General features: G+C 36.5%; 1 protein-coding gene across 8 annotated transcripts in view; it reads right to left on the reverse strand.

Moving 5' to 3' along the window:
* Positions 1–9,764: 9,764 nt before the first annotated feature.
* Positions 9,765–17,644, reverse strand: part of GATA3 (GATA binding protein 3) — a 37,589-nt gene continuing 29,709 nt past the window's right edge. For 3 of the 8 annotated variants that reach the window (XM_069765291.1, XM_069765290.1, XM_069765293.1), the window contains 2 exons: positions 15,104–15,229; positions 10,071–11,192 (listed from right to left, as the gene is read on the reverse strand). In XM_069765291.1, coding sequence (XP_069621392.1) covers positions 10,908–11,192; positions 15,104–15,229 — 411 coding nt within the window. In that variant the 3' untranslated portion in view covers positions 10,071–10,907. Of the gene's footprint in view, positions 11,193–15,103; positions 15,230–17,557; positions 17,638–17,644 lie in introns of all 8 variants that reach the window. The other 5 variants (XM_069765295.1, XM_069765294.1, XM_069765298.1 and 2 more) reach the window with 4 other exon arrangements.

Here is a 17,644-nt window from a genome sequence, read left to right on the forward strand (position 1 = left end):
CATCACAGGTGTCTACAATCTTGGAATCAGTAAGTGGGCCTGTATATAGAGCTACAGATACTCACTGTGCTATTTGGTGACATGGTGTATATCACACTCAACATGGACAAGAGGAAGAAAAGGAAAGAGTTGTCTCTGGAGATTAGAAAGAAAACTATAGAATAATATGCTAAGTGAAAAAGTTATAAGACCATCTCCAAGCAGCTTGATGTTCCTGTGACTACAGTTGCACATATTATTCAGAAATTTAAGATCCATGGGACTGTAGCCAACCTCAATGGACATGGCCGCAGGAGGAAAATTGATGACAAATCAAAGAGACAGATAATACGAATAGTAACAAAAGAGCCCAGAAAAACTTCTAAACAGATTAAAAGTGAACTTTATGCTCAAGGAACATCAGTGTCAGATCGCACCATCCGTCGTTGCATGAGCCAAAGTGGACTTCATTGGAGATGACCAAGGAGGACACTATTGTTGAAAAAAATCATAAAGTCATACTGGAATTTGCCAAACTACATGTTGTCAAGCAACAAACCTTCTGGGAGAATGTCGTATGGACGGATGAGACAAAAATTGAACTTTTTGACAAGGCACATCTGCTCTATGTTTAAAGATGGAAAAATGAAGCATATCAAAAAAGAACACTGTCCCTACTGTGAAACATGGAGGAGGCTCTGTTATGTTCTGGGGCTGCTTTGTTGCATCTGGCACAGGGTATCTAGAATCTGTGCAGGGTACAATGAAATATCAAGACTATCCCATACTCTGGAACTCTCTACCCCAACACATCAGACTGGCGCCTACCATAGAAACCTTCAAAAAGAACCTGAAGACTCATCTCTTCCGACAAGCCTACAGCCTGCAGTGATCCTCAACCTACTGAACAGCCGCACAGCTAGCCCTTCCCTCTCCTAGTGTATCCTCACCCACCCCCTGCAGACTGTGAGCCCTCGCGGGCAGGGTCCTCCCTCCTTATGTACTCGTGTGCCTTGTTATCTGCTCATGTTTAATGTATTTGTCTATATTTGCCCGTATTCACATGTAAAGCGCCATGGAATAAATGGCGCTGTAAAAATGTATAATAATAATAATAATCAAGGGATTCTAGAGAGAAATGTGCTGCCCAGTGTCAGAAAACTTGGTCTCAGTCACAGGTCATGGGTCTTGCAACAGGATAATGACTCAAAACACGCAGCTAAAAACACCCAAGGATGAAAGAGGAAAACATTGGACTATTCTGAAGTGGCCTTCTATGAGCACTGACCTAAATCCTATGGAGCATCTTTGGAAGGCAACGTTCAAGCATGAGAAAGCTGGTGCAGTTTGCTCTTGAGGAGTGGGCCAAAGTACCTGTCAGGAGATGCAGAAGTGTCATTGACAGTTACAGGAATCGTTTGATTGCAGTGATTGTCTCAAAAGGTTGTGCAACAAAATATTAAGTTAAGGGTACCATCATTTCTGTCCAGGCCTGTTTCACAAGTTTTATTTATTTAAATTCTGTGGAAGCATGGATGAAAAGCAATGTCTGACTTTCATTTGTTCATTTTCATAGATTTTTTGTTATTACTTATGTCAGATTCAAGTTATTTCTGTGACCATTGTGGGTTTTACTGTCATTAAAAGAGGGGTACCAACAATTTTCACCATATGTATATATATACAGTATATATACAGTATATACAGTACAGACCAAAAGTTTGGACACACCTTCTCATTTAAAGATTTTTTTGTATTTTCATGTCTATGAAAATTGTACATTCACACTGAAGGCATCAATACTATGAATTAACATACAGTGGGGCAAAAAAGTATTTAGTCAGTCAGCAATAGTGCAAGTTCCACCACTTAAAAAGATGAGAGGCGTCTGTAATTTACATCATAGGTAGACCTCAACTATGGGAGACAAACTGAGAAAAAAAAATCCAGAAAATCACATTGTCTGTTTTTTTATCATTTTTTTGGCATATTATGGTGGAAAATAAGTATTTGGTCAGAAACAAACAATCAAGATTTCTGTCTCTCACAGACCCGTAACTTCTTCTTTAAGAGTCTCCTCTTTCCTCCACTCATTACCTGTAGTAATGGCACCTGTTTAAACTTGTTATCAGTATAAAAAGACACCTGTACACACCCTGAAACAGTCTGACTCCAAACTCCACTATGGTGAAGACCAAAGAGCTGTCAAAGGACACCAGAAACAAAATTGTAGCCCTGCACCAGGCTGGGAAGACTGAATCTGCAATAGCCAACCAGCTTGGAGTGAAGAAATCAACAGTGGGAGCAATAATTAGAAAATGGAAGACATACAAGACCACTGATAATCTCCCTCGATCTGGGGCTCCACGCAAAATCCCACCCCGTGGGGTCAGAATGATCACAAGAACGGTGAGCAAAAATCCCAGAACCACGCGGGGGGACCTAGTGAATGAACTGCAGAGAGCTGGGACCAATTTAACAAGGCCTACCATAAGTAACACACTACGCCACCATGGACTCAGATCCTGCAGTGCCAGATGTGTCCCACTGCTTAAGCCAGTACATGTCCGGGCCCGTCTGAAGTTTGCTAGAGAGCATTTGGATGATCCAGAGGAGTTTTGGGAGAATGTCCTATGGTCTGATGAAACCAAACTGGAACTGTTTGGTAGAAACACAACTTGTCGTGTTTGGAGGAAAAAGAATACTGAGTTGCATCCATCAAACACCATACCTACTGTAAAGCATGGTGGTGGAAACATCATGCTTTGGGGCTGTTTCTCCGCAAAGGGGCCAGGACGACTGATCAGGGTACATGAAAGAATGAATGGGGCCATGTATCGTGAGATTTTGAGTGCAAACCTCCTTCCATCAGCAAGGGCATTGAAGATGAAACGTGGCTGGGTCTTTCAACATGACAATGATTCAAAGCACACCGCCAGGGCAACGAAGGAGTGGCTTCGTAAGAAACATTTCAAGGTCCTGGAGTGGCCTAGCCAGTCTCCAGATCTCAACCATATAGAAAAACTTTGGAGGGAGTTGAAAGTCCGTGCTGCCAAGCGAAAAGCCAAAAACAACACTGCTCTAGAGGAGATCTGCATGGAGGAATGGGCCAACATACCAACAACAGTGTGTGGCAACCTTGTGAAGACTTACAGAAAACGTTTGACCTCTGTCATTGCCAACAAAGGATATATTACAAAGTATTGAGATGAAATTTTGTTTCTGACCAAATACTTATTTTCCACCATAATATGCAAATAAAATGTTAAAAAAACAGACAATGTGATTTTCTGGAATTTTTTTTCTCAGTTTGTCTCCCATAGTTGAGGTCTACCTATGATGTAAATTACAGACGCCTCTCATCTTTTTAAGTGGTGGAACTTGCACTATTGCTGACTGACTAAATACTTTTTTGCCCCACTGTATGTGGAATTATATACTTAACAAAAAAGTGTTAAACAACTGAAAATATGTCTTATATTCTAGGTTCTTCAAAGTAGCCACCTTTTGCTTTGATGACTGCTTTGCACACTCTTGGCATTCTCTTGATGAGCTTCAAGATGTAGTCACCGGCAATGGTCTTCCAACAATCTTGAAGGAGTTCCCAGAGATGCTTAGCACTTGTTGGCCCTTTTGCCTTCACTCTGCGGTCCAGCTCACCCCAAACCATCTCGATTAGTTTCTGGTCTGGTGACTGTGGAGGCCATGTCATCTGGTGTAGCACCCCATCACTCTCCTTCTTGATCAAATAGCCCTTACACAGCCTGAAGGTGTGTTTGGTGTCATTGTCCTGTTGAAAAATAAATAAAAACTAAATGCAAACCGGATAGAATATCATGCCGCTGAAAGATGCTGTGGTAGTCATGCTGGTTTAGTATGCCTTCAATTTTGAATAAATCTCCAACAGTGTCACTAGCAAAGTACACCCACGCTATCAATCCTCCTCCTCCATGCTTCACGGTGGGAACCAGGCATGTAGAATCCATCCGTTCACCTTTTTTGCGTCGCACAACGACACGGTGGTTGGAACCAAAGATCTCAAATGTGGACTCATCAGACCAAACCACAGATTTCCACTGGTCTAATGTCCATTCCTTCTGTTCTTTAGCCCAAACAAGTCTCTTCTGCTTGTTGCCTTAGCAGTGGTTTCCTAGCAGCTATTTTACCATGAAGGCCTGCTGCACAAAGTCTCCTCTTAACAGTTGATGTAGAGATGTGTCTGCTGCTAGAACTCTGTGTGGCATTGACCTGGTCTCTAAACTGAGCTGCTATTAACCTGTGAATTCTGAGGCTGGTGACTCGGATAAACTTATCCTCAGAAGCAGAGGTGACTCTTGGTCTTCCTTTCCTGGGGCGGTCCTCATGTGAGCCAGTTTCTTTGTAGAACTTGATGGTTTTTGCCACTGCACTTGGGGACACTTTCAAAGTTTTCTCAATTTTTCGGACTGACTGACCTTCATTTCTTAAAGTAATCATGGCCACTCGTTTTTCTTTGCTTAGCTGCTTTTTTCTTGCCATAATATAAATTCTTACAGTCTATTCAGTAGGACTATCAGCTGTGTATCCACGAGACTTCTGCACAACACAACTGATGGTCCCAACCCAATTTATAAGGCAAGAAATCCCACTTATTAAACCAGACAGGGCACACCTGTGAAGTGAAAACCATTCCCGGTGGCTACCTCTTGAAGCTCATCAAGAAAATGCCAAGAGTGTGCAAAGCAGTCATCAAAGCAAAAGGTGGCTACTTTGAAGAACCTAGAATATAAGCCATATTTTCAGTTGTTTCAAACGTTTTTGTTAAGTATATAATTCCACATGTGTTACCGTATATACTCGAGTATAAGCCGACCCGAGTATAAGCCGACCCCCCTAATTTTGCCACAAAAAACTGGGACAACTTAATGACTCGAGTATAAACCTAGGGTGGAAATGCAGCATTTACCGGTGAATTTCAAAAATAAAAATAGATCATTCTTGCCTCACAGCTGTGCCATATAGTGCTCTGCATGTTCATTATTGCCCCATAGCTGTGCCATATAGTGCTCTGCACCGTTCATATTTCCCCATAGCTGTGCCATATAGTGCTCTGCACCGTTCATATTTCCCCATAGCTGTGCCATATAGTGCCCTGCACCGTTCATTATTGCCCCATAGCTGTGCCATATAGTGCTCTGCACCGTTCATATTTCCCCATAGCTGTGCCATATAGTGCTCTGCACCATTCATATTGCCCCATAGCTGTGCCATATAGTGCTCTGGATCGTTCATATTTCCCCATAGCTCTGCCATATAGTGCTCTGCACCGTTCATATTTCCCCATAGCTGTGCCCCATATAGTGCTCTGCACCGTTCATATTGCCCCATAGCTCGGCCATATAGTGCTCTGCACCGTTCATATTTCCCCATAGCTGTGCCATATAGTGCTCTGCACCGTTCATATTTCCCCATAGCTGTGCCATATAGTGCTCTGCACCGTTCATATTTCCCCATAGATTTGGGCTGAAAATCTCGGCTTATACTTGAGTATATACGGTAATTCATAGTTTTGATGTCTTCAGTGTAAATGTACAATTTTCATAGTCATGAAAATACAGAAAAATCTTTAAATGAGAAGGTGTGTCTAAACTTTTGGTCAGTACTGTATATATATATATATATATATATATATATATATATATATAAATTTTCTCTATTGTGGCTTAACGTTAAGTTTCTATATACTATTATTACAGATATTTAAAAGTTTCTTACATAGGACACCCGGTCAAATGTCACCTGTTGAAATGTGGCCAGTTCTTGCACTTAAGTTTGTTCCTGCTACTCCGCTGAACATGTAGATTTTTTTTGTTTTTTTTTATCTTGCATATGTTTCTGGAGTTATTGGCCATTTAATCTAGTGCTACTTTTTATGGTGTTTCCAATGGAGCGAGGGTCATAGGACTTTCTGAGGACATGTCCTTAGGCTGTACTTCATAATTACCTTAGGAGTAATGCCCCCATCGGTTAACACCATAAAGATTAAGCACTAAATAATAAAGTCCATATATCTAGAACCATTTGATGGACTTTAAAAGAATCAACACAATACTAAGGAAAGCAGCCATAATAAAATAAAGCAATAACTGGCCACTTTTGATACAGTGAAAGGTCCTCTTTAAATCTGAATATACTGCACTGTTATTTCAATATTTCCAGTCTACAGCTAAATGAATGACTATGAACCGCATGGTGGCTCAGTGGATAGCATAATAGACTGTTAGAGCTGGGGTCTTATGAAATCTGATGAAGGACACTATCTGCAAGCAGTTTGTAGGTTCTCTCCGTGTTTGCGTGGGTTTCCTCCAAATACTCCAATTTCCTCCCACACTCCAAAGACATACTGATAGGGAACTTTGATTATGTTCCCCTATGGAGACAGTGATGAGTAACATTAAGTTTGTTGTATATACCAAAGGGCCAAATAAAGGGCTGGTAATACTTTCAATTTTGAGAAAGCATACACTCATTCATAGTGATGACTGATCTATGAAATAGCAGATTAAAATATTCTTCATCACTGACAAGATTACTTTTGAAACATGAACAATCAATGCATATACAAGGATACACAATTCTGTGAATGTTATATGTTAGTCGTAACAAATGGAACAGTTTCTCCACCTGATAATCATTTCTTGATGATTAATGTCTGCAAACTGAACTTAACGGGGAAGTGTCATCAGAAAAATATCTATTATTTAAATCAAGATTATTATGTTAAACGTTAACATACGTCTTTCTATATTCTTAGAATGCTGAAATCTTGCATTTTTTTACATTGACTACTGAGCTGCAAAATAGGTTAACAATTACTGTTCTGTAAATATAACTTTTCAGTAGTTGTCTAAATTTCACCTCAAATAGGAATAAAATGAATGGTAACACTTGTATACACCATTCACAACAATGTTCACAGCTCCCCTTCTCATTCCAAAAATGTTTCCAATTTTGATTTGAAATACATTTGTGTTTTTTTTTTGTTTTGATTGTTTTTTAATGTTTACAGTGTTTTATAAATGCCATGTTAATTTTATGCTACTCGTTGATACAACCTTGCAACGCAAAAAAATAAATTGGGTCGTTTTGATTTTTAACTTTAGCACAACACAACCATGTTTTATTTTCAAATATATAATTTTTGTGTTGCAAAAATTTCAAAATCCAAACCTTTTATTTTCCTGTGTAGCCATATGAGGATCATTTTGGGTGGACAAGTTATAGTTTTTATTACATAAATTTTTTGTTACTTGCCTATTAACTCTAATTCATTTTTAAGGGGAATAATGAACCCAGCTAATTTTCCTCTTATGCTATGAACAATGAAGTATAACTAATATTTTATGTACAATTTACAAATTATCATGATGATGATGATGGGAAAAAATATGTTTTTTATTTATACTGTTTTTAAGTTTTATAGTATTATTAAATAAGAAGACTTTTTCTTCGGGGAGAGCTGATTTTTTTTCTTTTTTTCTTACTTGATTACATTTGTTGTAAATTTATTTTAGGACTTAGGACTTTGAAGCTGTAATCTTTTGATCATGGACATAATGCTTTGGAATATTTGCCTGTCAGTTTTACGTATTGCTCTCATTCAATTAGTGATTTTCTTAGCATGTATAATAATAATAATAATAATCTTTATTTTTACATGTATGCCAGAAGTTAGTCGTTTATATGCTAAGCTTATAGAAAGCATATCAACCAAACCAATGAGGGTCAAAAAAAGAGTACTTTTAACCAGTTAGACTGATACACAGAACATCATTATAATGACAAAAAAAAAATGATACCACATAATCTAAAGGGTGGGCCATTTATATGGATACACCTAAATAAAATGGGAATGGTTGTTGATATCAACTTCCTGTTTGTGGCACATTAGTATATGGGAGGGGGAAAACTTTTCAAGATGGGTGGTGACCATGGCGGCCATTTTGAAGTCGGCCATTTTGGATCCAACTTTATTTTTTTCAATGGAAAGAGGGCCATGTGACACATCAAACTTATTGAGAATTTCACAAGAAAAACAATGGTGTGCCTGGTTTTAATGTAACTTTATTCTTTCATGTGTTATTTACAAATGTATGAATACTTATAAAATGTGTTCAAAGAGCTGCCCATTGTGTTGGATTCTCAATGCAACCCTCTTCTCCCACTCTTGACACAATGATAGCAACACCACAGAAGAAGGCTTCCAGTATCCGTTGTTTCAGATGCTCCACATCTCGTATCTTCACAGCATAGATAATTGCCTTCAGAAGACCCCAAAGATAAAAGTCTAAGGGGGTCAGATTGGGAGACGTTGATGGCCATTCAACTGGCCCACAACAACCAATCCACTTTCCAGTAAACTGTTCATGTAGGAATGCTCGGACCTGACACCCAAGTTGGTGCTCCACAACATTATGGGTGTCAGGTCTGAACATTCCTACATGAACAGTTTCCTGGAAAGTGGATTGGTCATTGTGGGCCAGTTGAATGGCCACCAAGGTCTCATGATCTGACTTCCTTAGACTTTTATCTTTGGGGTCATCTGAAGGCAATTGTCTATGCTGTGAAGATACGAGATGTGCAGCATCTGAAACAATGGATACTGGAAGCCTGTGCTAGCATTTCTTCTGCGGTGTTGCTATCAGTGTGTCAATAGTGGGAGAAGAGGGTTGCATTGACAATCCAACACAATGGGCAGCACTTTGAACACATTTTATAAGTGGTCATAAATTTGTAAATAACTCATGAAAGAATAAAGTTACATTAAAACCAAGCAAACCGTTGTTTTTCTCGTGAAATTCACAATAAGTTTGATGTGCCACATGACCCTCTACCCATTGAAAAAAATAAAGTTGGATCCGAAATTGCCAACTTCAAAATGGCCGCCATGGTCACCACCCATCTTGAAAAGTTTTCCCCCTCCCATATACTAATGTGCCACAAACAGGAAGTTGATATCAACAACCATTCCCATTTTATTTAGGTGCATCCATATAAATGGCCCACCCTGTACTTTTTTTTTTAACAGTGGTCACCTATGGGTAATTTTTCTGACTGTATGACTTCTTTTGGGTGGTATTCCTTGGAAGATTTACTGGCATATGCAATGAAGAGTGTGATGTAAACAGGGACTTAAATTTGCAAACACTTATCCAGTGGGACATCCATTTCCATCTATTTAGATCTTACACTTAACAATCACTGTTGCTAATCATCCGCTTCAAGTTGATTTGTTGACAATTATTGTGACATAACCAAAGAAATTAGCCGAAACATAAGTTAGTATACATGCAATACATAAGAACATGTTCACATTGTGGCCATGTCACAGAAAAAAAATACAAGGAAAAAACTAAATGAGCATATACCTTATGGTAAGTAAATAAGTGAATAGTAATAGTACATGTAAATAACATAGGGTACTTAGTTAACTTTTTTTAAAAAGAAGCATAAAAGCCATCTAACAGCGACAAGGTGTACCCAATTGGGACAGTCATATCCTGCTTGATTGGGTTCACTTTGTTGCGTTGCTTTTACACTTTTTTGATCAAAATTGTGTTAACTAAGTACCCTATGTTATTTACATGTACTAGTACTATTGATTTATTTACTTACTATAGGGTATATGTTCATTTTGTTTTTTCCTTGAATTATATTTACATGTTCGGCGACAGTAATAATCACCAATAACACAAGCGTCCAACTAGGATGAACAGGACTAACAAGTAACACCATAAACAATAAGAAACAGTAGCAGTTAATTTTATTTCAATATGAAATAGCTGAGAAAACTTCCACATAATACAATACAAAGGAGAGCTGATCCCCTGAACTTTATAGCGATGGATTTATGAATGAAAGTATTGAGCAGGCAATTAAAGATAACTTAGTATAGCTATTTTTGCCCCAACCCTCACCCCCCCTCTGTCTGCTTAACCCGCATTCATATCAATAGACCTTATGCCAAGCAGGGTCTTTCTGTATACAGGATTCACATGTTTAATTTTTATAGTTTTTTTTAGAACAAATAGATAACAAAATAACAAACAACCTTATTCAACCGAATGTAATCTATTTTATTTTTAAAAGAAGAAAAATAAGAAGAAAACAACAAAAGCAGTTCTTTACACTAGCAGTAAATAAATTTATACAACCAATCAGTCTGTATAATATGATGAAATAAATCTACATCTTTTTTTAATTATTCTGGTGTCTTTGAAATATACATACAAACAACAATTACAGGAACTTGTTCACAATGCATTGAGGCCTGAGGAATGGGCTAGCTGTACATCCACATTGGCAATATCGGTATAATAACACTGATTGCCTGGGACCAAGAGAACATTCTAAGAAGAGTCCAAAATCCTGAATGTTTGAAGGGTCTACAAGTTTAATGCATCAAACAACTCCAGCCAGCTAGAGGAAAACAACACTGGCAATTTGTTCACTTTTTTTTAGACAAAAAAGCATTGCAGTCTATAAGTCTTTGTTTCCAAAGCCACCATCTATATATAGTCTTGTGGTCCTTCATGCTTTTTACACTGATATGATAAGTTTCCAAAATTTACAATATAGAATGGGTTTTTTTTCTATTGTTTTTTTTTCCTTTTTTATATTTTTGCAATGTTCATACCTTTGTTCACAGCACTGGAAACCCTTATCAACAGGGAGTGGAAGTTTAAATGGCTTATTCACAAATGGGATCCAGATTCAGTGGTCAAGAATGTGCAGATGCCATAGTGAGTTCCTTTAAGATTTGCTAGCACTACATTGTGTGAGCTTTTAAATAACGTTCTGTCCATAGACATGGGGGGTCATCAGTTTGCAAAAAAAATGCAAAATAGAGATGAAGTCCTAAGGAAGTTGCAAGAGGCAAAGTTTAAAGTCTAACCCATGGCAGTGACCATACTGGAGGGATGATGAGGTCCAAAAGACAGGCTGGACGATGGGTGCATTGGTGTTGGTGTACCCAGCATGTGGCCGGGGTGGCTGAAAGGAGAAATGTGACTAAGCGTAGACATATGCCTGGAGAGGGCGGCAGGGCTGAATGAGCTGCCCTTCGTGTAGTCCTCGAGTCCATCAAGCATCTTTTTACTCTTTTTCGACTTGCTAGACATTTTTCTGTTTCTGGTCTGGATTCCTTCCTTCTTCATAGTCAAAGGTCTGTTAATCTAAACAAAAAATAATTATTTGTTTTTGTTTCCCCTTCCTTCGTTTCTTAGCCAAGTGAAGGCACACAGGAAAAAAACATGGTTAATATGTTTAAACATAAAATATCAGATATCAAATATCACGAATAAATATCAGGTTAGAAAAAAAAAGTCCTCATAGAGAAGTACCCATATCAAAGTATACAACATTAGCCTCAGACAAGGGCCCCTTAGGCCTACGTGAAGAAATGTTATCCCTATATGTATGTGCTGACTTCTTTTGATCTGGTCGATATCATTTCAGAAAAATAACATATCATATACACAACAATCCACGTAAAAAAGGGACACAAACCCATAAAATATTTTTTAAAAAACCCTGATATTATTTTCATCGATATCATTTAAGTTTAATTTCTGTAAATTGGATCAAATATCAAATAATGCAATTATTCTTAATAATAATCATGTCTTCTTTTCTATAATAAAAGTTATTATTACTATTTTATGTCTTGCAGACCTGTATAACAAGGCACTTTGCAAATGATATAAAACTTTGGACTGTGCCCAGTGTTATCCAATATCTCACAAGGATATCTAATATAAGTCTTATTATACAGGGTGTGCTAAATATCATCTGAAATGTTCCCTTTCTGTCAAACTGTGATGCTTTTATACATGACCTCTGACTCCCAAACTGAACGTACAGCATTTCAAAGTTTTGTGCCATGAACCAGAATTAACACACAAAGCTGACATACTTCTGGACTAAGTCTGTCTTACTGACATCTGTCGGTTCCAACAAGAAATCGCTCAACTTGAAAGATGTCAGCTTTTACATGCTGGTCTATACAGCATAGATTGATTGCATTAGTCTGGTGCCATTCACCTAACAATTAACAAATACTTGCCAAATTGTTCTCTTACTCTATAAAGGTTGACCGTGCCATGGTGAGGTCATCCAATAAAACAGTGGTGTGTGGCTTTAGGAGTATGGAATTGTTTGTGATCCTTACAGAATCCTACATGAGAGCAAGACCCCATTATCTTCCTAATTAGCTACGCATGTTGTCAGAGGTGGTCACTTTTACAGCTCTTGTAAGCAGCATCTGTCAGAGCAGGTTGTTCTGAGTAATGGATGGCGATTTAACGTCAGCGTTGATTTGAAACACAAAACCTACATGTAGTCGAAATCATCGCGACCTGATAAGTGTTGTGTTATCAATATTCCATGTGCCTGATTATTAAACGTTCTGGATGATAAAAGTGAGGGTTCTACGGAATTTCACTATCTAAATGAAAAGATACCCATATAAAGATTACACTTTTGGCTATACCTAACCATCACAGTTTCATATCATTATAAATTATTATATTGTACTAGATAGTACATAGTAATAGATTTAAAATGCATGGAATGGAAAACATCAGTATATATATATATATATATATATATATATATATATATATATATATATATATAAACACTAATAGTTCCTATCTTAGGAGTGTGTGTGTGTATATATATATATATATATATATATATATATACTGATATTTCTTTGTTTTGGAGACGCCAAGTATATATATATAATTTTTATATATATATATATATGTATATATATATATATATATATATATATATATATATATATATTACACACATTGCTACTTCTCTCTTTAGGAGACACTATATAGTACGAAGGAGATGCAACTGTATATAAACTGTACTTTATTGCTGATACATAAAAAAAATTGGAAAAATAATTCCATTGGCGTGCATGTTTTTATGGGGTTTTTTCAAAGCAATTTTTTTTTACCTTTTTCTTCTTTACGTGCATCTAAACGTATATCATAAAAAACATATGCAGCTATATATCTACTTTGTAATCTATCAGTGGCTCCCATTATATAAAAAGTGCTCCTTAATAAATACTTTTACATGGTTTCCTGTTGTTTTTAGAACTTCTGCAGCTGTTGTGTCACCGTTCTGTCATACATTTGCCCTATAAAAGTTCATGGGCACCATAGAATACATTATTCATCTAAAAAACGTATAGCGAGAAGAAACGAAAAAGTGACAAAGATACTTTACTAACATAACACTCTGTACTCTACTGTTTGCCCTCTACCAGAGTGCGGTATGTTGTGTAGTCGTTGTACCGCACAATAGTGTCACTATTATTCTTCATTCCTAATATATATATATCAATAATATGTGACTGCTAGGTGTTTGGTAAACTGTAAATAAATCCATGGATTGCAACACGAGCAGTCATATTGTCTTGTAACGAGGTCCTCGTTACACTGTTTGTCATACATACTGTGGATTTATCGTAATTAATTTGTAAAAAAAAAAAAAATAACGGCATGTGGCACAAAGAACTGCTGAGTTCAACTTGCTAAACTAGCCATTACATCAAAAATCTCATTTTCTGCTACAGAGGGGTTAACAAGAAGCAGAATCGTCCTTCATATCCCAGACAAGAAACTATTTGCCTGCAATAAATATCTACACCTTAGAAATATGAGACAAGTCTCCAAGTTTCATTTGCAGATGTGAAATGATGACCTATTTTACATAACAGTCTGCAGCTCATATCAAAGGAAATATTTAATGAAATGAAAATAAAGCAAGCTTAATCTTGCTATGGGCTTGTTGTGTTTCACACCACATAAAGACACAGGCGGTGTGACAGCCAAGTGTAAATATATAGATTTCTATTTTAGTAGCTCATAATGAAGAAAAATCTGATTTTTTTTTTTTAAATTACACAACCTATAAATATGATGTCTGTTACTGATCTTTAGATATTTACATGATTTACATAAAGACATGTCAGAAGCTGTGTAAATTGATTTTGCAACCTTTTATAAAGATTGGCGTGTGATGTATTGCGCACTCCAAATTTCTTTCTTTTTAAATAATTAAAAATTAGATTTACACAGTTTGTAGTAAAACATAGAAATATTTCAGAAAGGTTTCCTTGTGCTTTAATGACGTTAAAAGCTAAAAATTATAAAATGAAAATAAAAAAAATGTAAAACCCAGAAAACTTAAAAATAAAATACTTAAAAAGATCAGAAAAAATAACGTATTGGAATAAATAAGTATAGAATATATACATATATTGTTTGTAAGGCCAAGGCCAACTGCATCCACCCAGATATTGACTCTACATGTCCATTCTACATTTATTTTAGTGGCATAATCAATTGGAAGATATTGATTAATGTCTGATGAAAGCGCATTTAGGATTATTTTAGAATCTATTTCTAATTGCAAGTGTTATGCATAAATTGAATGCAAAAAATTAACCCTTTGGTATTCATTTAATAACTCACTTTTAACAATGCTATGGCCCATTACGAATCATTTAAAAAAGAAACCATAATCCTTATACTAATACCGAATTGTATTAATAACGAATTGCGGAGAATAATTACATTTGCAGTCTGGTAGAGAAAGTGTTAAAATACAAGGGAAAAAAAAAGAAATTCCGTGACGGGAGCCCTCGTTAGATTTATTTTTTAACACTTTCCTTACCGGATCACAAAAGTAAGAAGATTCTAACAATAAAATTGCCGTGAAATGTCAGATCGAAAAGATCTTCAAAGAGGGTTTAGAATTTGCAGGCTTTGAGAATAACCCAGTTGAGGAATGTTTTGAAATTAGTAATAGACGTAATTATTAAATATGTCATATAGCATAAGATATAGGCCTCATCAGAGAAGAAAATCAGAGAGTAATAAACTATTGTTATGACTTCTCTCTGTAAGTACTGCAGCTACAGTGCTTACAATTAACATCCAATTACTTCACATTATTGAGTCTGACTAGTCTGGGCACATTTTTTTTCCCAGAAAACTGAGGCAAACATTTTTTTTTCATAGAAAAGAGCACATTTTCTTAACTAGTAGTATAGACTTACATTGTGCAGCTTGTAGTACAGCCCACAGGCATTACACACTGGGTCACCATTGGCATTCCTTCTCCACAGCGTAGTGGTGGTAGTTTGACAGTTTGCACAAGATGTACCTGCTCTTCTAGCTGCGGACTGAAAGAAGACATTATATTTAGTGTTACAGCATGAATACAATATGTGATAGATGCATCAATGCTCAAATAAAACCGGCATTCGGTAAGAAGCGACTAGAATGTTGGCAAGAAAAAGACTAAGGGGTTAAATTCATCAACATGCATATGCTACTATATCCCTGCCATCTCTCATGTACTGTGGTGCTGCCTTAGTGATTGGTTTTCCTTTAAAATTGTAATAAGTCAGATCTGTATTTATAAGTGATGACATATAGCCATTCAAAGAGTATGCAGTTCTCCTGGTCCTTCCTGCTGTGTTACTCACTTAATGGCTTACTTTGAGGAAATTGTTACTTGGGAGTTATCTAAGGAGTTCAGATTTCCGGCAGATATTTCCTGGGAAGTTAAATTCGCATATAAGGAGGGAGTGGAGATGGGGCCAGCAGCCAAAAAATCAAAGCTTTGAGAATTCCCTCCTTTTTGAAAAATTTTAAGCTTTTCTTGTTAAATTTAAGGAAAAGACAGATACTTAGGGAGATAGATAGATAGATAGATAGATAGATAGATAGATAGATAGATAGATAGATAGATAGATAGATAGATAGATATGAGATAGATAGATAGGTAGATAGATAGATAGATAGATAGATAGATAGATAGATAGATAGATAGATAGATAGATAGAAAAGGCTCATTTGTAGGCGAAACGTCGCCCTGACATGTGGGTTGATTAAAACTCTGCACATTTTTCCACTGAAACAATGGAGTGCTGCCTCTTTCTTGGAATTCTATGAAGTTTGGATAATCATTGGACAGATTGTCTAGGGGCCTTGCACCCGAAGATAAGTATTTATACTGTGCTGTTCCTTTTGTTGCTTCTAGATAGATAGATAGATATGGGCTATATAGATAGATAGATATGGGCTATATAGATAGATAGATATGGGATAGATAGATAGATAGATAGATAGATAGATAGATAGATAGATAGATAGATAGATAGATAGATAGATAGATATGGGCTATATAGATAGATAGATAGATAGATAGATAGATAGATAGATAGATAGATAGATATGGGATAGATAGATAGATAGATATGAGATAGATAGATAGATATGAGATAGATAGATAGATAGATAGATAGATAGATAGATAGATAGATAGATATGGGCTATATAGATAGATAGATAGATAGATATGGGCTATATAGATAGATAGATATGAGATAGATAGATATGAGATAGATAGATAGATATAGATAGATAGATAGATAGATAGATAGATAGATAGATAGATAGATAGATAGATAGAGCGCTCCAATGGATTTATGTGAAAAAGGTGGACTATATTCACCCAGATAGACATGATATTTCAGCTTCTCATTTGAACACTTGATTGAGATATGATTCAAATGAAAAGCTGAAACGTCTTGTGCATCTCGGTGGATATAGTCCACCTCTTTCACTAATTTCCATTGGAGCGCTGCTTCCATTCTATTTTTTTTTTGTAGGATTTACTTTTGCTTCTTGTGCATGTATTGCATGTATTGCACCCACAACATTAGGAATTTGCTGCTATTTTTCGAAAGAAAGCAAGATAGATAGATAGATAACAGCTACACCGTGGAATATTGGGTGAAAGAACCTGGACACTGACCTGAGGTCCACTATATAACATATAAAACAGGCAGGCAGCGCTCCAAATAAAGTGTAAAATAAAGTCAGGGTACTTTTATTGGCCCATCTCAAATGTAATGTTTCGGTTCCAAAAAAAGGGCTTGAGAAAGGTCCTCATTTGGACCAAAATGTCAGCATTGCCACTATGGGCCTTTAATTATTTTTCTATATTGGAGTGCTGCATCTATCTTTTTGGAAAAAGATAGATAGATAGATAGATAGATAGATAGATAGATAGATAGATAGATAGATAGATAGATTAGATTTTTTCTATTCCTTTTTGCCAACTGTTTTTAGAACTTTAGAAACATGCTTAATAGACAAATTCCTGAATTATTGCTATCACAGACATGTATTTCTTAAAATGAAATCTGAAGCATTCAAAAGAACTGACAAAAGTGTATCCTTTTACATTGTGTGTGTCTTCCTCTACCATGTTTATTTATAAGGTCTTGTTCTAATGTGATCAGTGAAGGGATCACTACCGCATTAGTAATTTAATTACAGGGACCCATTGTTGTCTAATGAGGATAGTTAAAGCCATAAGATCTTTTGGTATGTGTAAATAGCTCTGCGTGCATGACGCCAAATATGTGTGAGAGCTAGAACCCAAGCAGATGGCAATAAAAATGGGTAATGTGGGACCAAGAGTGTCTAATCTTCCTTACTTGAAAACAGTTCTTCTGGCCACTATAACAAGTCTTTTGGTGGAGATGCCAATATCCTGCTGAAAGCTTCCCTTCCTGAGCTGAGGA

The sequence above is a fragment of the Ranitomeya imitator genome, chromosome 4, assembly GCF_032444005.1.
Source record: "Ranitomeya imitator isolate aRanImi1 chromosome 4, aRanImi1.pri, whole genome shotgun sequence".
NCBI classification, from domain to species: Eukaryota; Metazoa; Chordata; class Amphibia; order Anura; family Dendrobatidae; genus Ranitomeya; species Ranitomeya imitator.